At 55.9% G+C, this 22985-nt stretch overlaps 1 protein-coding gene across 2 annotated transcripts in view; it reads right to left on the reverse strand.

Annotated features, from left to right (window-relative positions):
• Positions 1–686: 686 nt before the first annotated feature.
• The window catches only part of LOC138822878 (1-phosphatidylinositol 4,5-bisphosphate phosphodiesterase gamma-2-like), a 71469-nt gene continuing 49170 nt past the window's right edge, over positions 687–22985 (reverse strand). For both annotated transcript variants that reach the window (XM_070015854.1, XM_070015855.1), the window contains 15 exons: positions 22984–22985; positions 21938–22118; positions 21140–21211; positions 18985–19094; positions 17582–17678; positions 15967–16033; positions 15376–15533; positions 13295–13397; positions 11968–12177; positions 11487–11632; positions 10521–10635; positions 9458–9625; positions 6122–6210; positions 2350–2534; positions 687–1008 (listed from right to left, as the gene is read on the reverse strand). The exon at positions 22984–22985 is cut by the window's right edge and continues 118 nt beyond it. In XM_070015854.1, the coding sequence (XP_069871955.1) occupies positions 966–1008; positions 2350–2534; positions 6122–6210; positions 9458–9625; positions 10521–10635; positions 11487–11632; positions 11968–12177; positions 13295–13397; positions 15376–15533; positions 15967–16033; positions 17582–17678; positions 18985–19094; positions 21140–21211; positions 21938–22118; positions 22984–22985 (1746 nt within the window). In that variant the 3' untranslated portion in view covers positions 687–965. The remainder of the gene's footprint in view (positions 1009–2349; positions 2535–6121; positions 6211–9457; positions 9626–10520; positions 10636–11486; positions 11633–11967; positions 12178–13294; positions 13398–15375; positions 15534–15966; positions 16034–17581; positions 17679–18984; positions 19095–21139; positions 21212–21937; positions 22119–22983) is intronic.

Here is a 22985-nt window from a genome sequence, read left to right on the forward strand (position 1 = left end):
GGGGGGCTGGGCCCTCCGGGAAGGACTGCTTCTGGCATTTGCCATAACACCCCAAGACTTATGCCACTAAAGCTCAGTCTGCTGCCCCAGAGAACTGCATAACCTACAGAAATCCCCCAGTCAACCTACCTTTCATCTAGCCTGTTAAACCAGCAACGGACTCCGGGCTGTGGAGCTAAGGCCTCCGCAGCAGCCTCCAGCCAGCTCCGTTGGACTGTCGTGAGATGAACAGGGGCAGGCAGAGCCACGGCAAGCCGGGACAGCGGCTGCATCGTCAGCCGCTCCCTGCTCCGACTGGCTTTGTAACACAGAGGCCCCCAAGATTTCCACCCAGCAAGCCCACTATCAAGTCACAAGCCAGCCTCTACCACTTACGATAAAACTGCCCCAATGGACAGCCCACCGCTTTCTCTGAGCGTTTCTTGTGGTCTGCAGGTCCAGGCAGGTCAGTCTAGCCAGCCAGCCCCCGGGTGGCAGCTCACGCAGCGAGCCGCGTCCTCTGATGGCTTCTGTGGAATCCAATGGCCTTCATAGTAGCAGCATGCGCCTTTTTAGTTACAATGCTTTTCAGAATCATTTCTTACATCTCTGGCTCCTCTGCGGAGGAAGTCAATCGCCTAGGTTGTTGCAGAATCTTGCCAATTAGAAAAGAACTCATTGTCTAGGTGACGCAGAGAAGACTGAACTGACCGAGACTGCCTGTACTTTATTCAATGAGGTTGGAACGCGAGAGGTCACACACCATGACAGACACAGTTTAGGGATCCTCTATAAAGAACATAAGTTACCAAAAAAAAAGTCCAAGGTGGAAAAAATACCAGGCAATCACCCCGGTTCCTTGGTCATATGGTCCTGTTGGCATCACAGGTGGAAGGTAGCACTGCAGACGCCTCATCCCCGAGGCTGAACAGCACATTCGCCCATCCGCACACACACCCATCCGCCTCACACGCGCACCTCCGCTTCTATGAGTAAAACTTGCTGTTGCTGACCCTCTTCTCTCGCAGCCTGAAATCGAAGCAGATTGAACACCATCAGCAGGGTGTGAGATACAGGCTCTGTCCTAGCTACCCCTTCCCAGCTACACACTGGTGGGCAACTGATGGCTGGACGGTACAGGACTGAGAGGCGGGTGCTCAGGAGAGCTCTCAGGTCTTGGTAAGAGAGTCTCCCAGAGGTTCAACCTCTTCCTGGGTAAAATAGAGGTTATGCTGACTTAGGCTGAGATATGACTGTCAGTATCAGGTTGGTTGTTTGGAACCTACTGGTACCTTGTAAGGCACACAGGGCCCTGGCTGCATCTTCTCCCGTCATACCTGGGGTACAACCTGGAAGGGGGAAGTTTCTGTCCTGATCTTGATCTGCTAAACTAGCCCATTCTTGGGGATTTAATAAAGACTCCTTAAAAGTTAATAGTCAGGGGGCTGGGAAGGTGGCTCAGTGCTGGAGTGCTTGCCTCACATGCATGAGGCCCTGGGTTTGATTCCTCAGTACCACATGCACAGAAAAAGCCAGAAGTGGGCACTGAGGCTCAAGTGGCAGAGTGCTAGCCTTGAGCTGAAGAGCTCAGGGCAGTGCCCAGGCCCAGAGTTCAAGCTCCAAGACAGACAATAAAAAAATTTTAAAGAAGTTAATGGTCAGCTGGGCACTGGTGGCTCACACCTGTAATCTTAGCTACTCAGAAGGCTTAAAGCTGAGGATCATGGTTCGAAGCTAGCCAGGACAGGAAAGTCCCTGAAACTCTTGTTTCTTTTTTGTCAGTTGTGGGGCTGAAACTCAAGGCCTGAGTGCTGTCCCTGAGCTTTTGTGCTCAAAGCTAGCACTCTACCACTTCAAGTCACATCTCCACTTCAGGTTTTCTGGTGGTTATTGAAGAGTCTCACAGACTTTCCTGCCTGGGCTGGCTTCAAACCATGATCCTCAGCTCTCAGCCTCCTGAGTAGTTTGGATTACAGACGGGAGCCACCAGTGTCCAGCTAGTGTGACTCTTGTCTCTAATACACTACTCCAAAAAAGCTGGGAGTAGAGCAGTGGCTCAGTAATAGAGTGCTAGCCTTGAGTAAAAACTAAGCCCAGGGACAGTGCTCAGGCCTAGAGTTCAAGCCCCAGGACCAACACAAAGGAAAAAAAAAAGTTAGTGGTCATTCGGGCTGGAGTGTATGCCTCGCATGTATGAGGCCCTGGGTTCCATCCTCACCACCGCAAAGGACATAAAGTCAGGGATCGTGGTTAATTTTCATGATTCCACTGCAACGTCCTTCTAGAGAAGAGAGTTCTACTTGGGGAAGGGGCGGGCACTTAGTCCTAAAGAGTTGTGAAGGCGCCCGGCCCCGGGCGAGGCCCACGCACCTCCGGTTGCACCTGTCCTGGTACAGCTGGAGCTGGTTTTCGTTGACGTTGAACTCCTTCACCAGAGCATCTCGGTTGGCATTACGCAGGTTCTGGTGTGTGTCGTACAAGAAGAGCTGGTTGTTGAGTTCTTCCTGCCTCCTTCGCAGCTGGCGACAGGAGGAATACAGCTCCTCCTCACACTCCTGGAAAGCAGGGGAGAGAACGGCGTGAGCATTCGGTGCTGGACGGGCCCAGGGGCCGAGCTTTGACCACACAGGGAAGCCAGGGCTTCGGAAAACTGTCCCCCTTCATAACTGTCCCCCCCTTTCTAACACCGCAAAGAGTGCAGGGAAACAGCTCAGTGTGATGAGAGAGGCAGGGAGGAGGTGGAGAATTTAGGATATGATGGAGGAGAGGAAGGTGGCAGTTTGGGGCCAGTGCAGGATTGCGGGGAGGGCGGGGAAGGGGGCAGGGGGCTAGAAAGAACTTATCTCAAAAAGCAAATAAATATGGCACTGCATGCCTGTAATCCCAACTACCAAGGCAGAGGTAGGAGGATCAGAGACAGGGCCAAGCCGAGCAGAAAGCCTGAGGCACAGTCTGAAAAACAAACTACATGGACTAGGGGATGGTTCAAGTGTTTGCCCAACCAGCACAAGGTCTTGAGTTCAAGCTCCAATGCCACAAAAATAAACAAACTAAATAAATAAATAAATAATAGGTTGGTTGGAGATAAGAGTCTGACAAACTTTTCTTCCTAGGCTGGCTTTAAACTGTGATCCTCAGATCTCAGCCTCCAGAGAAGCTAGGATTACAGGCGTGAGATACTGGCACGTGCCTGGAAGAAAATCATTTTTAACCTCAAAAACTAGGCCCAAAACTGCAAGAGAGCAAGGGAAGGGGTGACAATGTCCAAAAAGAAATGCACTCATTACCCGACTTAGGTAACTATAACCCCCCTGTAAATCACTTTTTTTTTTGGGGGGGGGGTCCGTTGTGGGGCCTGAACTCTGGGCCTGGGCGCTGTCCCTCAGCTCTTCAGCTCAAGGCTAGCACTCTACCACTTGAGCCACAGAGCCACTCCAGCTTTTTTCTTTTTGCTTATATGGTGCTGAGAAATCGAACTCAGGGCCTCAGGCATGCAAGGCAAGCGCTCTACCACAGAGTCACCTTCCCAGCCCCTGTAAATCACTTTTATAACAACTTTTTTTTTTTTTTTTGTCAGTCAAGAGCTTGAACTCTGGGCCTGGGCACTGTCCCTCAGCTCCTCAACTCAAGCGAGAGTGCTACTGTTTGAGCCACAGCACCACTTCCGGTTTTCTGATGGTTCATTGGAGATAAGAGTCTCATGGACTTTCCTGCCTGGGCTGGCTTTGAACCGTGATCCTCAGATCTCAGCATCCTGAGTAGCTAGGATGACAGGTGTACGCCACCGGCGCCTGGCAAAAACAATTCTTAAAATTAAAAAAACAAAACAACTATGACAACTCATGAGTATTGTTCCCTATCCCCAGGCTTCTAGAATGTGGGGTGGGGTCTTCTTCAAAGAGATGCACACACCTGCTTAGCTGAACTTTGGCCAACAACACAAGTTGGCCTTTCCAGGAACTCTGGGAAGCCACCAGTCTGGATCATGTGAGTGGCAGCTGCTTGCCACGAATGAGCTTTTGTGCTCAAAGCCAGCGCTCTACCACTTGAGCCACATATCTACACTTCTGGCTTTTTGTGGTTCACTGGAGATAAGAGTCTCATGGACCTTCCTGCCTGGGCTGGTTTTGAACCATGATCTTCAGATCTCAGCCTCCTGAGTAGCTGGGATGACAGGCAGGATCTACCAGCGCCTAGGCATCGAGACACAAGGGATACCTTGGCTGTCTAAGGTTCTTTGGCCACTAAGTATGGACCTTTATGTCTCTGCTTCCTACTGCACATCCTCTTCCATCTTATCTCGATGCTTCCAAAGTGCTTTGGAGCAGAAAACGACCATGACTGTGAAAAGTGAATGCAAGGCAACAGCTCTTGGAAACACGTCAGGCTGTCTCCTCTGAGTGGAGTCCGTGAATTTCTACCACACCGACGATCGCTACAGCTATTCCAAGGCATCCGCCCCTCTGCCCCTCCCTCTCATCTGCAGCTTCTCAGCTGCGTCCTGGAAGCTGTCAGAGGAGCAATTTCCAATTCGGTGTTTACTCCTTAACAGCCAAAAGAACACTGGCACAGGCTATGAATTCCTTACACAGAAAGTAACCAGGAGGAGAAAGCAAGAAGGGCACCGAGAGGCACGACCCTGGAGCACAAGGCCATCCATCACCTGGCTCTTTCTTTTTTTTTTTTTTTTTTTTTTTTTTTTTTTGCTTATGTGGTGCTGGGGAATCAAACCCAGGGCCTCATGCATTGCAAGGCAAGCACTCTGCCACTGAGCCATCTTCCCAGCCCTCACCTGGCTCTTTCAAACCTTGTAACAGCCAGGTGATGGTAGTTTGCACTTAGCTACTCAGAGAAGTGAGATTCACAAGATCACAGTTCAAAGCCAGCCCGGGCAGAAAAGTTCCTGAGATTCTATCTCCAAAATAACCAGTAAAGCCAGGTACCAGTGGTCTACTCCTATCATCCTAGCTACTCAGGAGGCTGAGATCTTAGGATCATGGCTCAAAGCCAGCCCAGGCAGGAAAGTCCATGAGACTTTTTTTTTTTTTTTTTTTTTGTTGGTCATGGGGCTTGAACTCTGGGCCTGGGCGCTGTCCCTCAGCTTTTCAGCTCAAGGCGAGCGCTCTACCACTTGAGCTATAGCGCCACTTCCGGTTTTCTGATGGTTTATTGGAGATAGGAGTCTCATGGTCTCTCCTGCCCGGGCTGGCTTTGAACCGCGATCCTCAGATCTCAGCCTCCTGAGTAGCTAGGATTACAGGCGTGAGCCACCAGCGCCCGGCTCCATGAGACTCTTATCTCCAATAAACCACTAGAAAACTGGAAGTGGCTCTGTAGCTCAAGTGGTAGAGCGCTCACCTTGAGCTGAAGAGTGCAGGGATGATGCCCAAGCCCGGAATTCAAGTCCCACGACCAACAAAAAAAATAGTAAAAAGGCATGGCTCAAGTGGTAGAGCACCAGCTGAGTAAGTGCACCAAGCCCTAAGCTTAAACCCCAATACCAAGAGGCCACATCATGCGACCTTGTCTTGCTACACACAAGAAGGGGTGGAGGGGAATTAAAAATCTTCAAGTCAGGCGCCGGTGGCTCACGCCTGTCATCCTAGCTACTCAGGAAGCTGAGATCTGAGGATCACGGTTCAAAGCCATCCTGGGCAGGAAAGTCCGAGAGACTCTTATCTCCCATAAAAAACCTGAAGTGGTGCTGTGGCTCAAGCGGTAGAGCGCTCGCCTCGAGCTGAAGAGCTGAGGGACAGTGCCCAGGCCCAGAGTTCAAGCCCCACAACCAACAAAACAAAAAACAAAAAATCCTCAAGGCCTTGGGGGAACCAACAAGACTAGAAGGAAGGCAGGCTCCGCTGGCAGCAGAGAGTGCGCCCGCTTCAGCACGCAGGGCCTTCCAAGGCCAACAGGAGGGAAGAGCGTCCCGCGCTGCCTGGCTGTCAGTGCGAGCAAAGCGTGCGGGCTTCGCGCCGCCCGGCATGCCACGCGGCACTCTCGGGGCAGAGCAGGCGCTGCACAACCAGCAACAAAGCCTTCTTCTTTTCTGATGTCTCATCCTTGGGCTGGTCGGCCCTCAAGGGGTTTTTAAGCCCCTCAGCCCACAGTGCCACCGCCCAGTCCCAGCCCTCCACCCACTCACCAAGACGGGCCGCATCTCACAGAAAACCAGGAGGGAAGCCAGCTCGATGTCCTCGCTGTGCCCATTCTTCAGAGGCACGGATCTGAACCCTGCAGCGGAACGGGAGAAGGTGCCAAGGTGGCCGTTAACACGGATCTCCGCTTTCTTGGGGTGCCTGGAGATCATGTGCCCCCTCGGAGACGTGGCGAAGGCAGTGTGCCATGCTTGGGGCTGGCATTCTGGAAGCCAGAGGTCTATCCTGGAGGTCAAGGGAGAGACCAGCATCCTGCACAGACTGGCTCACTCCAGGGCAAAGCTAAAGAAAAAACCTCTGCCATCTAGCAATGAAACCGATTCATGCAGAAGACATAGAAACCCACCGAACGTTCCACATGGAATCGAGAGTGACTGCAGCTGTGGTTCACGTCCTTAAGCACTCCTGAGGTCGAGACCCCAGCGGGTCATGAATTCTCACACCCATTTCCTGCCCTTTACCCCTAATGGGACCAAAGAGTGTGTTCATCTGAAAAGATTTACAATCTGCTTCTCCTGGGGCCATTTCTGAGGAGCTGTTTATCCACCTCTGAAAGCCATCCCCTATTTACAATCAGGGCCCGGTTACTGTGGCTCAAGTGACAGAGCACCACCCTTGAACTAAAAAGTCAAGCCAGGGCTTGAGGCCTGAGTTCAAGTATGAGTACCAGCTTGAAGAAGAGAGGGGGGAGAGGAGGACAAGGAGGAAGAGGAAAGGAAGAGGAGGAGGAAGAGGAGGAAGAGGAGAAGGAAGAAGAAGAAGAGGAGGAGGAGGAGTCATTTAAAAGCATGGCACCAATGAGTTTTGCATCTTCATCACCTAGTTTATCACATGTGTCTTAAAAAAAACTCCTTATTGAAGCCAGGTGCCGGTGCCTCACGCCTGTAATCCTAGCTACTCACGAGGCTGAGATCTGAGGATCACTGTTCAAAGCCAGGCCAGGCAGGAAAGTCCATAAAACTCTTATCTCCAATAAACCACTCAGAAAACCAGAAGTGGCACTATGGCTCCTGGGATAGAGCGCTAGCCTTGAGCTGAAGAGCTGAGGAACAGCACCCAGGCCCAGAGTTCAAGTCCCACGACTGACCAAAACAAAAAACAAGAACAAAGAAGACTCCTTGTTGACATTGTAGCTGCTGATTCTCCAGGGCACACAATGCACTAACTAGAGACACTCTTCTCCATTTCCTGGATGCCACCTCCAGCTTTTTAGCTAGTTTTCCTCAGAGAATGTTTTGCACAATAGGTGCGCAGTGCTGAGGACTGAGCAGATTCCATACCAGCAGCGTGTGAAACACTGCACCCCATCTTATGACCATAATTCTCCCACAGAGAGCGGGAGGGCTGGCTATACTCTGATGACTTTTATTAGAGAAAGTCTCAAACAGATCGCTCAGTGGCGGATACTGTAAGGAGCATGCCCGGCTCCCGCCTCACCCCTGCCCTTTCACTCTATTTCATCACTTTGCTATCTGTCCATCTTCTTAATCATGCAGAGCAGGGCGAAGGGATAAACACACTTTCGCCAAGATACCCAGGCAACTCACTAAGCAAGCTCAGTATGCGATCCTCCTTCTGATATCGTTTGTCCACAATGTAATCCATGTACAGAGGTTGATAAATGACTCCCTGCTCCTACACCATCTTTGTACTGAACTTCCCTGTGGATGTCTTGGTTAGTGAAATGTGTCCTTGTCTTCACCAAAGTATGCTCTTGGAACATAGAATCTCTGAATCAAGCACGTTTGAAGGTATCTTAGCTGGGTGCAGGGGGCTAACTCACACCTGTAATCCTAGCTGCTCCAGACAATGGCAATTCAAGGTCAGCCCAGGTAGGAAAGTCCACTGGACTCCCATTTCCAGTGTCCAGGCCCCATGACCGAAGAAAGAAAGGAAGAGAGGAAGGAAGGAAGGAAGGAAGGAAGGAAGGAAGGAAGGAAGGAAGGAAGGAAGGAAGGAAGGAAGGAATCCCACCAGACTTCACAGGTGGCTGACACCTGTAATCCTAGCTACTACTCAGGACGCTGAGATCTGAGGCTAGAAGTTCCAATCCAGCTGAAGCAGGCAAGTCCGTGAGACTCTGATCTCCAAACAGCTAGAAGCTAGAAGTAGAGCTATGGCTCTACTTCCATCAGCCTTGAGCAGAAAAGCCAAGCGAGAGCATAAAACAAAATAAAAAGAAGAGAAAAGCCACCCTGGCGCCGTGGTAAGGTGAGGACTCTGAAGACTTGTGGGCCTGGGACAGTGGTGCTTTATTCGCTGAGCTAATTCAAACAAAGCATGTGGCAAATTAGAGAAGCACAGCTTGAGTGCCGTGCTAAAGTAGTTGGTCGTGTTGGCAAGTTAACCCAGAAGCGTTGCCAAATGTCAGGCCTCACGGCTTACAAATGGGCATTTCTAACCACCCCAGGAGTTGCAGTGTTCTCCCTAACTCTTGCTTAGCCTACCCACCAAGGAAACCAACGCCTACACCAACACCCACCAAGGAAACCAACGCCTACACCAACACCCACCAAGGAAACCAACGCCTACCCCAACACCCACCAAGGAAACCAACGCCTACCCCAACACCCACCAAGGAAACCAACGCCTACCCCAACACCGAAAAGACGGAGAGACCCGTCTGCTGTCTGTCCTCTACTGGAGCTGCGTGAGCCCATGCACGGAGGGCCTGGGAATCTGCGTTCTAGCCCGAAGCCCAGGGCAGGGCATCGTGCCACGGTCAGGTTACAGACAGGGAGAAGCTGAGGGGATGCCCGGCATGCTCCAAGCTTTCCAAGAAGACCCAGTTCCGCGCTGCACGGGACCCCGAGCTCCCCCAACAAGTCCAAAGGATTGGCTTTATTAAATGACTAAAACGATCACCTCTTGCTCTTGAAAAAATAAATCTTAGAAAAGCAAGGGAACGGGGGCCCCCTGAGGAATCCAGAAAGATCTGTGGCCTGAATATGGCACACCTCAGAAAAATACTAAGGATGGGAATTCAAGATCAAACTGCTTGTCACCTTTCTTTTTCTGGTCAGTCGCGGGGCTTGAACTCAGGGCCTGAGCACTGCCCCTGAGCTCTTTTGCCCAAGGCTGGTGCTCTCCCATTTTGAGCCACGGCACCACTTCCAGTTTTCTGGTGGTTCACTGGAGATGGGAACCTGATGGGAACTTTCCTGCCTTGAACCCTGATCTTCAGATCTCGGCCTCCCGAGTAGCTGGGATGGCAGGCGTGAGCCACCAGGGCCCAGCTTTTTCTTTTTTTTTTTAAAGCCAGCAGCACAGACCAAAGAAAGACGATGAGCTCGCTTGGGTCTCTTCATCCAGGTGCCCCTTACCTGACTTGATGCCTTTGATGGGGTAGGTGGCGTGGGCCAGGAAGTTGGGGTCGCTGAACATGTCTTCCTCGTAGACCACGAAGCGCAGGAAGGCCAGGCTGGGGTCATAAATCTCAAAGGTCACCTTCTCCTGAGTGGGAGCCCACACAGGGCTGAGCCCATTGTCATCTGTGGGACACTGAAGCTCGTTAGAGGTGACCCCTCTCAGAAGCCCGCTTTTAGCCGCTCGGCATCTCAGCTTGGGCCCTAGGCCGGAAGGAATGCTGGGTCTTAAAGACCCACTGTTTCCTGGCCCTGCCTGGCCTCATGTCCTAGCAAAGCAAGCACAAAGGGGAGGCTCGGGGACTGAGCTCAGGGCCTCAGCCCTCCAGCCACATCTCCGGCCCATCTTTGCTTTCAGTTTGTTTTTCAGTTAGAGTCTCGCTCTGCCTGGGCTAGCCTTGGACTGCGATCCGTCCTGAAGGTGCAGGGGTGACAAAGGCACACCCTTACCCCCAGCCCTCGCCTGCCCCCCTTGGGTGACCTCTCTCTGGGGGCAAAGGCTGCATCATCTGGTCAGGCTGGCCGCTTCCCCACCCCCTAATGTGTCTGCTTTGAACCCAGCAGGTTCACCGGGTCCGAGCGTGAGTCAGAGAAGCTTGCCCTAAAGTCTCGACCTCATTGAGTCCTCACTAATCAGCAGCCACACACAGCACTGGGCACCAGGTCAGTGACTCAGTCAAATGGCCTTCTGAACCAAGTCGGCAGGGAGAGGAAGGACAATATCTGCACAACAGATGGGTGGGTGTGGCGGCACACTCCTGTAATCCCAGCTACCTGAGAAGTAAGGACCCAGGCTTTTTCCCAGGCTGGCCTTGGATCATGACCTCTCTATCTGAAAAACAAACTAAACAAATGAAAGGACTGGAGGTGTGGCCCAAGCGGCTGGGCACCTGCCCAGCTAGTTCACGACCCCGAGTTCCATCACTCACGGGGCCAACAAAAACATTTCCCAACCCCAAGGATCATCATCTGATGGATGAATCACTGGCTCAAAGGTGAAGAGAAAGAGCAGGCTACTCACTCACGACCGTTGTCTTAAACTTATTGTTGTCGTACTCCGCCCCACAGATCTCCACCTCCACGAAGGGGCAAGCAATACTTCGGCCGAGCTTGGGGAGGTGGCGAGCGCCAAGGACCTAAGACAGCGAAGTCAGGAATGCAGCCCGGGCCAGCAGAAGCTGAACTTGCTCCCCTCCCCACCCCTCCCCACCCACACCCCTCCCCCCTGCAACAAGCCAAGCATCGTTTGATTGGAGTTCACCCACGCCAGGTCTGGAGTGTGGACGGGGAGCGACTGTCCACAGGTGGCCCCCCAAACCCCAGGCTGCCCCCCTCAGCGGGGGTGTAATCTGGGCAGGATGACAGGCACAAGCCACACACACACACACACACACAGGCACACACACACACACACAGGCACACACACACACACAGGCACACAGGCACACACACGCACACACACACGCACGCACGCACACACACACACACACACACAGGCACACACACACACACAGGCACACAGGCACACACACGCGCACGCACACACACACACACACACACACACACACACGGGGCGGGGCTCCTGGGCTCCCAATTCCCCAGACCAGGGCCCATGTGTGCTGCATTTTATCTTCCTTAATCTTGTGAGAAATGACATTATTTAAATTATCACCCCGAAACCTCTGAAGATGGTATTGGGGAGCCTTGGCCCTGCCACTAACGAAGGGAAGACGGCCCTCCCTCTTCTGAGACCCAGGACCCCCGATCTCCTTTTCTTCCTGCCGGGAGGCTGGCTTCGCAGGAACCCCCAAGAGACAGACTCACAATGTCACCCCGCAAAGAACCTGGGGAAGTGCCAGGCTGGGCTCAGGGACGTCCTCTCCCTCCCCCACAGTGATCTTGGGGTGCGCTGGGCGCGTGGTCACGGCTGAGCACGTGTGATGGCGCGTGTGCCCGGGGGGGGGGGGGGGACGCTGGGGCACCGCACCTTGACAGTGAGCGTCATCACGACCCTCCTCTGTGACTCGGGCGGTAGCGGGTCGTACTTCTCCCCGCGCATGCTCTCGGGCTGCAGGACGTAGCCTGTCCGGCCATTGAGCGAGAACAGCGCATGGTTCATCTGCATGTATTTGTCTGGAAGGAGAGAGAGAGAAGCTGCCAGCTGCGGGGGACCCCTTCAGCCAAGCCCCCCGGGGCCTCAGAACCGTGGACTCCATCCTGAAGGTCACTCTGCGTTCCCCACCCCCACCCCCCACGAACCCCGTCTCTGGAAGAAGTTCTATGCATGAAGTCTGAGGCACCTGGATCCAGCCCCGCCTGAAGCCCCAGATCAGCTCCTAGGTGAAGCAGACCGCCCGGATGTCACACAGCCTGCCTCGTCCCCATGTCCCCAGTCCCCCCCACCCCGCTGGTGAGGGCTCAGGTGGAACCGTTCCTCCCAGGCCCTGCGCCCCCCCCGCCCCCCCCACCTGCGGTCTGGAAGTTGAGGGCCACCATCTGGGCGCCGCACAGCCACAGGCGGAACGGGTCGTAGTTGGAGGAGTCCACGCGCTGTCCTTTGGGGTAGACGCGCGTCAGGCCCTTCTGGTTGTACCGCAGCAGCTCCCGGGGCTTCTGCCGCACCATGCTGTCCGCCTTGGTCTCCACAAAGGAGCGGATCTCTCGGAAGTCGGGGTTCTCTGCACCAGAGCGGGGGGGGCACCCATGTCTAAAGGTGTTGGGCCAGGGGGGCTCCTGGTTCTCCCATAGCTTCTCAGTCTAGACAGGCCGCAGTTTACCTGCTGTTTAAAGCGACCGATCTCCTTGAACAAGAAGGCACAGGAGCGGTAGGTAGGGAAAGGCCCGGAGGGGAGGTCTCAGACAGAAGCGGGAGGTTGGGGGCGCAGGTAGTGGATGGAAGACACAGAGAACGGGGCTGAGGAGAGGGCTTCCGCAGTGCGGAGGCTGCAGATGCAGGACCAGGGACCCGGCGCCCAGCGCTCTGGGGAGACGAGAGCCACGGGGCGGAAGGGGAGTCGCACGGGGCGTGGGCGACGGGAAGGGGTGTTCAGGTGTGGCTGCGCTTCCTCTGCTCCCCCCGCCCCGTCCAGCTGGGGGGGGTGGACCGCGAAGCAGTGGACACGCAGAGCCCGCCTGCAGTCCACCCTGAGCGCCAGCATCTTCCCTGGGTCCATTCTGGGGCTGGCCACTAGCTCTCTAGTCTCCTGTTCTGAAATCCCAGCCGACAGAGGAGTCGCTCAGAAGGCCCGAGCCTGGGTGATGACATCATCAAAGGTCTTGCTACTTTGGGGTGAATTTGGGAGAGGGTGCGATGTCTAGCCCCTCCCTCACAATGAGGACCCCGGTCCTCAGCCCCAGCGTCACGGCTGTGTCATGTGTGTGCAGAGTCTGACCCGGAAGGTTTTCCTGGGCGACCCCGTGGGGGCCGGCTGCGATCTCACATGAAGGCAGCCTGGTGACCACAGACGGTGACCAGAGACTCGAGTGAGGGGGCCACAAGCCAGGAGCTGCAAGCCGCTTCCCGGAGCCGGGAGAAGCTCACAAGGAACGGGCCCAGCTCACCCCCGGACTGCTTTCTGTCCCCCAGGGCGGAGACTCAGTGTGCGGCATGTCTAGCCACCAGGTCTGCGGCCATCTGCAGCAGGGGGAACAGATCTGCTCCTGCTACAGAACGGCCCAAGTGTTCCAAGGAGTGGAGGTGTCTGCATCCCGGACTTCAGAGCCAGAAGGAAGTGGCCAGTGCCTCCGCCCTCTGACATCCTCCCTCAGCCAGAGGCGGGGTCCGGGGAGGCTTACCTAGATTGTCCTTGGTTTTGCTGGTCGGCTTGCAGTAGACAACCAAGTCGGAGAGCTCAATGGCGATGGACTGGTTCTTCTCCCAGTACTTCATGTTGTTCTCCTGTTGGAGACCCGTCACCTCCAGCGACAGCTTCCAGCCAGCGCCTGCGCCAGCGCCAGCTCCCGCAGCTCACCCCGCGCCCCGCGTCCCCACCTCCCTCCTCCCCACGCCCTCCCCGACTCTCACGAGGCCCAGCTCAGAGCAAAGACTCAGTTCTGATTCCTGGTGGGGTGTTGTTGGGTTTTGTTAACCTTCTAATAATGAGACTTTAGAAACTAGTCTCATGAACTCTTAGCCAACATCAAAACCAATTAAGGAGAAATGTAGATCAGACAGAGCAGAGCAGCCTTGAATTTAGCTTCACCAACCATGCAGCAGCCAGAGATGAAGAAAGTGAGAGAACCTTCTAGTGAAATCACATGTGTTTCTCAATTCAGACAAGTGGAGAAGCTGTGGTGTATGCCTGTAATCCCAGCACTCAGGAGGCTGAGATCTGAGGATCGTGGTTCAAAGCCGGCCTGGGCAAGAAAGTCAGTGAGAGGGGGCTGGGAAGGTGGCTCAGTGGTAGAGAGCTTGCCTTGCATGCATGAGACCCTGGGTTCGATTCCTCAGCACTACATAAGCTGAAAAAGCTGGAAGTGGTGCTGTGGCTCAAGTGGTAAAGCACTAGCCTTGAGCTGAAGTGCTTAAGGATAGCGTCCAGGCCCAGAGTTCAAGCCCCACAACCAACAAAAAAAGAGAAAGAAAGAAAGGAAGGAAGGGAGGGAGGGAGGGAGGGAGGGAGGGAAGGAAAGAAAGAAAGAAAGAAAGAGAGAGAGAAAGAAAGAGAAATAGAGAGAGAGAGAGAGGGAGAGGGAGAGAGAGAGAGAGAGAGAGAGAGAGAGAGAGAGAGAGAGAGAGAGAGAGAGAGAGAGAGAGAGACTCGTCTCTACTAAACCACCCAAAAAGCCAGAAGTGGAGCTGTGGCTCAAGCGGTAGAGCACACTAGCCTTGAGCAAAAGAAGCTCAGGGACAGAGACCAGGCCCTGAGTTCAACCCCAGGACTGGCACAAAACAAAAACAAAATACACCAAGTCCCTACCCTGCAAAGAATCAATACCGAAAAGAAGAAAAAGGGGGGGGGGAGGCTAGAGGTGAGCCCCAGGAGACAGAGCACAGAGCACCTGCCTAGCCAGCGCAGGACCCCGAGTCAAACACAAGTATCACCAGGAAACAGAAAAACGAAAAAAAAAAAGAACAGAAGAATCTAGAGCCATCTGTGGGCCTCTGGTTCGATTCGGGGCCAGAGGGGCGATGGGGAGGGCAGGCCACAGCAGGGCAGACGGCCGGCCGCGCGATGGGGCTCAGCACAAAGCCTTCGAAACACGACACGTCCCCACCAGGGAAGGAAAAGGGGGGTGCGCCCCCCCGGGGGGCCCCAGGCTGGCCAGAGGAAGCGGCTTGCAGGAAGTGACGCTCACCCTTTGGGGGAGGGGTGGTGGGCCCACAGACAGCCTGGGGACGGCACCTGCCACGCCACCGCACGGTGACAAGGTGACAGCGCATTCCCCACCACGCAAGCCTCCCCCCGCAGCCACTCAGGTCAGGATAGGGCTCTTCCCGAGGGTCCACACCCCGCGTCTGCTCCGCCGGCCGCACACTACGGGTTCTCCAAACCCCAACCCCACAGTCTCAAAACCCAGCGGCTGGACACAAGTGCTGGCCTCAGGCCAAGGCCGGAAGGCCGCTCGGGGCGGGGATCGAGCCCCGCGGGGCGCTGTGGGGGATGGATCCCGGCTGCTCGGGCCTCGTTCACGCAGGACAGCGCGCACACAGGGCCAGCCCAGCTTGGCTAAGAGCCAGAGGGCAACTGAGCACCAAGCACCACCCCACACTCTGATCCTGCTGGTCACGTTCCAGGGTCCCCTGCGGTCCCCTCTGCTTTCTAAGGAAAGGGCCGGCCCGGCCTCCCTCCTGAGCCCTGTGCAGCCCTCCGGCCTGTGCCTCCCGCTGCCGGCCTCCACACAGTGCCGCGGTGCCCTCCCGGGCCCAGCCCTACCTTGGTGTCGATCTTCCAGGTGATCTGTCGAATGCTCTGGAACCACTCGAAGAGCTCCTCCACGCTGTCCGCGGCGAACTCCACGGGGGGGTCCCCCTGCTTCTTGGGCTCCAGGATGAAGACGAAAGGTTTCTGGTTCTTTCCATGCGGGGCTTTTACTGTGGGGCGTAGCAGAGGCCACGGGGGCTGTGGGACTGCCCGGCCTGCCCCGCCGGGCCGCTCCTGCACAGGCCGCCCGCCCCAGAAGCCGTTTCTATTTCATGCTGAGATATGGCCTCGTAACTTTTCCCACGCTGTCTTGGAACCTGTGGCATTCCTACATAGCTTGGATTCCGATCTTGTCTCAATTGCAAGAGAATTGAGGAGAAATGTCCTCGAGTCCTCCTATACTCAGCCAAACAGAACTAGGTAGGCTGTGCGATCTGCGCTTCATCATCCACCTGGCACCCCAACCCTGGCGGACAGGGCTGCTCGGGGCGGCAGCTTACAGGTGTCATCAAGCTCCAGCTCAAGTGCTAAGCCTCATACGCGCCTCCTCCAGGTAGCCCTCCCAGTTCGTCAGCCTCTAGCCACGCCTCTGCTAGCACCTACCCACGTTGTAGTTATTCAGGTCCAGGATCCCTCTGCAGAGAGATCCTAGGGGGTTATCTTCCATAATCTGTGAAGAAACATGGCGTTAGTCGGTCGTCATAACAGGAGCGATGAAAAGCCAGCCGGTCCCCACAGCCCTGCGTCCATCCGAGAGAGACTGCGGGGCTGTGAGAGCATGACCTCATTACAGCGTCTCTCCGGGGGCAGCTAAAGAATGAAGCGCAGAAAGAGGATGGACCCAGACACGAACAGGCGCCCGTAGGCTCTGCGCTTCATCTTCTAAATTCACAAAAATGTGCCTAGTGGATTCCAGAACACCCTAGCCCCCTTCTCTGGCACCACTATGGAATGGGGCGCTCTGGACAACTACTTCACAGCTCGGGAACCTTCTGGGGCCAAGTGCTGACAGCTCACGCCTGTCACCCTTGCTACTCAGGAGGCTGAGATCTGAGGATCCTAGTTGAAAGCCAGCCCAGGCAGGAACGTCCGTGAGACTCTGATCTCCCATTACCTACCCCCCCCCCAAAAAAAAACAACCAACTAGAAATAATGCTGTGGCTCAAAGTGGTAGAGTGCTAGCCTTGAGCAGAAAAGCTCAGGGGCAGTGGCCAGGTCCTGAGTTCAAGCCCTAGGGAAAGAAAAGAAAAGAAAAGGAAGGGAGGGAGGGAGGGAGACAGAGAGAAAGAGAGGGAGAGAGAAGGAAGGAGAGAGGGAGAGAGGGAAGGAAGGGAGGAAGGAAGGAAGGAAGGAAGGAAGGAAGGAAGGAAGGAAGGAAGCCCTTCTGCAGCTCCTCTTGTCCTGTGGAAACAATGGTTCGTCCAGTCATGCGTGTTTTGGGGCCTTCTGAGCCCTGAGAAGCCCCCAGCCCCACCCCTCCCCACCAGACATATACTGCGTGTGGATTGCAGCAAATTCTGCAAACACTGTGGCCTGTAAAACTAGGCATGTAGGACACCTCACATTCTGTGGCTCCGACTACACTCCCATCACACACACGCACATACACACTCACACACACTCACACACACTAACTCACCATTCACACACGCTCACACACACACACACACTCTCACTCACACTCACTCTCACACACACTCATACACACTCACACACACTCACACTCTCACAGTCACACTCACACACCGTTTCCTTCCCGCGAATCTCTCACTACTGAGCTCTAACTTGATTTTGATTTTTTTAAGGCTCAGGCACGCTTCCTCCAGGGAGCCCTCCCGGACTGGCCCCGCCTCCCGTGTGAAATTAGTGCTCTGGGATGGAAAGAGATCTCCAGTCCTCATCATAAGCCTGGGCCCTCGGCGTGGTGCTGGCGCAGGGAAGCCAGCCTTCTGGGTAAAGGCGGTTGGGAAGGGAAGAGAGGCCTCCTGAGAGCTTCGGGTCAGGGTGCCTGGCAAGCACCCCTCCCCTCCCGGCAAGCACCCCTCCCAGCAGGCACTCCACGCATCTGGCTTCCAGACCAACCATGCTGCGTGTGCAACTGCACTGAGCACGGGACAAAGCCCCGCATCCAGCAGCCAGCGGTGCCCACCCCCGCACCCCAGGGCCCCCCCCCCAGCACAGGCAGGTCCCACCATGACCGGGGACCAGGGCGATTCACCTGCTTCTCCAGGCCCTCGGGGTCACCGGCCGAGACGTCCTCCACGTAGTTGGACGGGAAGTACTGCTGGACTCGGGTCCCGTAGTCCCCCTTCCACCTGTGCCAAAGAGCAGGCATGGGGGGTCTGCACCGGGCCATGCTCATCCAATGCACAATCCATCCATACTCCATCCATACTCTACTGCTCCTGGGTTCGCGCTCACAGGAGAGGCCAGGCTAGCCCACGTGGCCCGCCGAGGGCTGCCTCTGCCGCCACAGAGCACTGGAAAGGGAGCCTCTGACTTCTTGGTTTTTTTTTTTTTTGGGTCCGGTCGTGGGGCCTGAACTCTGGGCTGGGCACCGTCCCTCAGCTCTTCAGCTCAAGGCTAGCGCTCTACCACTAGAGCCACAGCGCCACTTCCGGCTTTTTTCTTTTTTGCTTATGTGGTGCTGAGGAATCGAACCCAGGGCCTCAGGCATGCAAGGCAAGCGCTCTACCACTGAGCCACCTTCCCAGCCCGACTTCTTGTTTTTTAACCACCAGGGAACCGTTTCCCTGTTCAAATGAAATGGTAGACAGGGCATGGTGGCGCACACCTGTAACCCCCAATACCAGGGGTGGAGATGTGGAAGCTCCTGGCTCCAATGCCACCAACAAACCAAGCGCGGTGGCCCAGGCCTGCAGTCCCAGCTCCAGGGAGAAATAAGAAAGAGGATTGCAGTTCCAAAGCCACCGAGGCCAAAAGCAAGGCCTGACATGAAAGTAACAGAGACAAATAAGAACTTGGGACATGGCTCAAGCGGGAGAGTGCCCACCCCATTTGAAGGAAGGCTCGTGAGTTTCAACACAGGGGTGTATGGAGAAAGTTCTAGACCCAGGAGGCCTGGACTCAAACTCCAGACCCCCCATGGTGCGTGCTGTGTGCCTCAGGCTCCCCCACAGACGGGGGACAACAAGAATGGGAGCACAGCGGGGATCCAGCCAGCACCGGCCTGGAGGGAGAGAGTTCTGATTCTAAACCACCTTTGAGGTCCCCGGGTGGGAAGGAGTCCCCCACGGGAGACTGCGGTGGGCAGGCGTGGGGGGGGGCCGCGGTGGGACCCTGCACCAGAGCCTGCACTCGTCTGCGTAGTGACTCTTCTGCCCTCGGTAACCAACCCCACAGCACTGTGGGAACAACCCGTGCGACACACAGGACTAAGCAACAGCCTACGAATTTGCTTTGCAAGGAGCACATGGCGGTAACTCCGGGCCACTCACTGCATGAAGATCTACTGCAGGAACGCCATCGGCTTGGGGGGGGGGGGGGGCGAAGGGAGGTGTGTGATGCTACGTCACAGGACTCAGCAGGCAGGCGAGCACAGGTGGCACCCGGGTGCTGTCCCAGAGCCCCTTCCGCCCCCCCCCACTTCCCCGGCCTTACCAGCCCCCCGGCTCCTTGCAGACGTTGTGGATGAGGGCGCCCCGGCAGAAGGTCAGCTCATCAGCGCGCTTGGCCTTGTAGTCGTAGAGAGCCTTCACGGTCCTCTGGGGCTTTTCGGGGGGGGGGGAGGGACAGGAAGGACAAGGACAAGGTCAGGAGCAGATCAGATCAAGGCCTGCACCCCCATTGGCATCTTCTCTTAGGGACCTGGAGGGCACAGCGCCATCTGCTGGCGACTGTCTGGAATTGCATCTAACAAAAAAAAAAAGGACTCAGGTTGGAGGTTGAGATCAAGGTCAGAATCAAGGACACCGGGGAGTCTTTTCCTAACACAGACAGGATGAGTTTGGGGGGTACACAACCACCACCCCTGAAATCCCAAACAACTCGTCCAGCCGCACTGGGCCGTCCCCTCCCCCCCCCACCTCCCACCTCGCAACCCTGCCCTCTGCGGGGCCAGCCCAGAGTCCTCCGCGTCGGCAGGGATAAGAAAAGCAAGACCTAAACTGGGAATCAAAATTCCCTCCAAAGAACTTGCCTGCACAGCAGGACAAAATGAATATCCACCCAGCAAGAAAGCGCTGATGGGGAACGTTCTGGCTTCCCTGCAGGCCGGGTGATGGGGAGAAGGTAGGAGTGCGTGTGGCCATCACCCCTGCCATCCAGCTGACCCCGCGCCAGCTGCGTTCACCACCAAGCCTGCGCTGCTCTGTCACTGCTGTGGCAAAGTCAGAAGACTGGAATGTTTCCCCCGAGTGTATCAGAGCGCGCCTGCCCTCCCAGCTTCTCCAGAGGCAGAGATAGGAGGACCATTGTCCCACTGGTGTACCAGAGCACGCCAGCTTCTCTGGAGGCAGGGGAGGATCACGGTTCCAGGCCAACCCAGACAGAAGTTAGCAAGACTCCATCTCAACGAATAAGCTAGGCACAGTGCTTCAAACCTATCGTCCCAGGTAAGTAAGAAGCCACGGGAAGGAGGTTGGAGGACTGAGGCTTGTCACAAACAAGCTCATTCTCATCACCAAAACATTCCTCCATACTGAGAAAAGTTGTTGCTCTTAGCTAATGTGTCTGCGCACGCCACCTCTCACGACTGCCTTTCTTGCTGAAGAGTTTCACTGGCCGAGGATGATACAGACAAGAAGGAAAATCATGTGCGTACTTCCACCTCCACCTCCAGCGGGACCCCTTCATAGGTGAGAGCTGTGCACTATGCATGTGAGACCGTCACACACACACACACGCACGCACACACACACACATACACACACATACACACACACACACACATACACACACACACACACACACACACACACACACACACGGCATCTGCGATGGCTCTTGCTCAACCAGCTCGAGCTACACTGGAGACAGAAGCTGGGCGTGAAGAAGGGGCTGGGGGCTGAAAGCAGAATCCGACCCTACAATGCAGGCAGAGGCCGGGTGGGCATCCGAGATAGTGCTGGCGTGCAAAGTAGGCCAGCCCGCAAAGCTGACCGAATTTATAAACACCACGGGCTTCCTCAGCATGCACAGAGACATTAGGAAGATTTTTAATTAGAAGCCATTTAGCCCAAAGGTGTTCATCAGACCTCAAGGGCTTTAGCATAGCTAGAGCCTCATTTGGAAGAATTCTATTAATTTTTCCCCTGACATTACCTGCTACACTGTCAAACATCACTTCTTAACACACACACACACACACACACTTAGACCAGACACCATGGCTCATGCCTATAATCCCATTCACCCAGGAAAGGGAGGTAAGGAAGTAAGGAGGACTGCGGTTTGAGGATAGTGAGACTCCATCTCAACCAGTAAGCCAGACACGGTGAGATGCATCTATCTACAATCTCAGCTCTGTGAGAGGCAGAGAGATAGAAGAACCAAGGTCCAGACCAGCCCACGACAGGGAGAGGAGAGGTGACCATGTAAGGCTCTATTCTAAAAGTAACTAAAGCAAAATGGAGCAGGGGTGTGGTTCAAATGGCAGAGTGCCTGAAGGTCCTGAGTTCAAAGCCCCGAACGATCAAAGACAATCGTTGTTTAATTTAGTATTGGTGGGGTTTTCCAGATTGTTCCGTCTGCCGTGGGGCGAGGGGCAGAACCCCAGAATCGCCTCCATCCACAGAGAACGAAGCCCAGCACCTACCATGGAGGGGCTGATCTCGCTGGGGTCCACGTACATGCGGCTGACGTCATAGAGGGAGTTCACGTCTCTCTCCTGCAAGGACAATGAAGAGAAGGCAGAGCGCCGTGCTGGCCCCTGGCCCGGCCCGGGCCGGCGAGGCCGCCGGCGCAGGGAGGGGTGGCACGAAGACAGGGAAGGGCACCAAAACCCACCAAGTGCCTCGCGGTAGAGGCCCCTCAGGCAGCCCACGCGGGCCCGGCGGTGTCACTGCACATGCGCGGAGCGGAACCTCCCCACCCCCCCTGCCCCCCCCCGGAACTGCAGAAGCCGAGCGCGGTGGGGCCACCCACAAGCTCCACCCAGCCCACGCGCAAGCGCGGAGCGCATCGACACCAAGGGCCTGCCGACTCTTCACTACGCAGCAGCAACAGCGGCTCAATCCTCAGAGCCCTGGAAAACTGCCACCCACCACACCTCTACCTGCCCTCCCCACCTCTACCTGCCCTCCCCACCTCTACCTGCCCTCCCCACCTCTACCTGCCCTCCCCACCTCTACCTGCCCTCCCCACCTCCTCTACCTGCCCTCCCCACCTCTACCTGCCCTCCCCACCTTCCCCGTTCTTGATCTCTGCAGCAGGCTACTCGGGCACCCTGCTCTGTGTGTCTCCCTCGTTGCTGCTGCCTCGTCTGAGCTAGACAGGCCACAGTCGCCAGGGAGCGCCTTGCCTTTGCTGAGCGCACGTCAGCCTGGACCCCCGTCCACCTGGGGGGATGGGGGACCCGCGGAGGCCCCCGGGGCCGGGCCGGGGCTGTGCCTACCACGCTGTAGCGCTCCAGCAGCTCGGGCGTCACGGGGTAGCGCAGCCTCATCTTGCGGTACAGCGCGTGCTTCTCGTAGTAGCTGACCAGCTCCACCAGGCTCTCGAAGTAGGCGGAGGTGCCCAGCACGAAGTGCCGGCCGTCCCGGCTGATACGACAGTGCTTCACCTTGCCCCGGGCCCTGGAGGGCAGAACTAGGGGGTTGGCACACGGGGGGTGGGGGGCGCCCAGGCCCAACCACCACGATGGCAGCCCCACCAGCCGCCCCGGGGCGCTGGTCCACCCTTAAAGGGCTGGAGCGGACAAACCGGCTGCCCATCTTCCCGCTGGAGACTTTGGAGCAATGAGCACAAGCTGTGGCGTCGGGCAGAAATCCTGACTCAAAGCTGTAAGGCTGTGTGATGCCTGAAATGTCCCTAAACCTCTCTGGGCCTCCACGTCTCCCACCTGCAATAAACGGGGCTGCCTTTCCCAGGCTATGGCTAAGCGTGCGATCAGCTTGGGTTAGGAACTCAATATATGGTAGGCTATTGCTATTTGCAGAATGCACGGGAGGGGGTGACGAGAGGGGAACGGGGAGCGTGGTGTTTGGGGTGCGAGGGGCCTCAGTCCTAGAGATGCCTGGGTGCCAGCACTGGTGGGGGGAGCTCAGGTGTATGTCGTCAGGTCTATGATGTCACGTCTGTGACGTCAGATCTGTGACATCAGATCTATGGTGTCAGGTCTGTGGCATCTGATCTATGGCATCGTGACATGAGACCTGTGACATCCAATCTGTGGCATTAGGTCTATGATGTCAGATCTGTGACGTCAGACCTGTGGTGTCGGATCTATGACATCAGACCTGTGACGTCACGACTGTGGCGTCAGATCTATGGCGTCGGATCTGGGCATCCCAGGCTCCAGTCCCAGCTCCACTATCTGTGTCTTTTGACAAGCTGCTAAACCCCAACGTTCATGCTGCAGAGAGGCCACCAAAGGGCCGGCCTGCACCCCAAGCGTGGGCCCGTGCTCCCCCGCCCTTCGCAGGCCTCGGCCACGGCTACCT

This window comes from Dipodomys merriami, unplaced genomic scaffold (genome assembly GCF_024711535.1).
Source record: "Dipodomys merriami isolate MVZ:Mamm:240054 unplaced genomic scaffold, mDipMer1.0.p SCAF_116, whole genome shotgun sequence".
Taxonomy (NCBI): Eukaryota; Metazoa; Chordata; class Mammalia; order Rodentia; family Heteromyidae; genus Dipodomys; species Dipodomys merriami.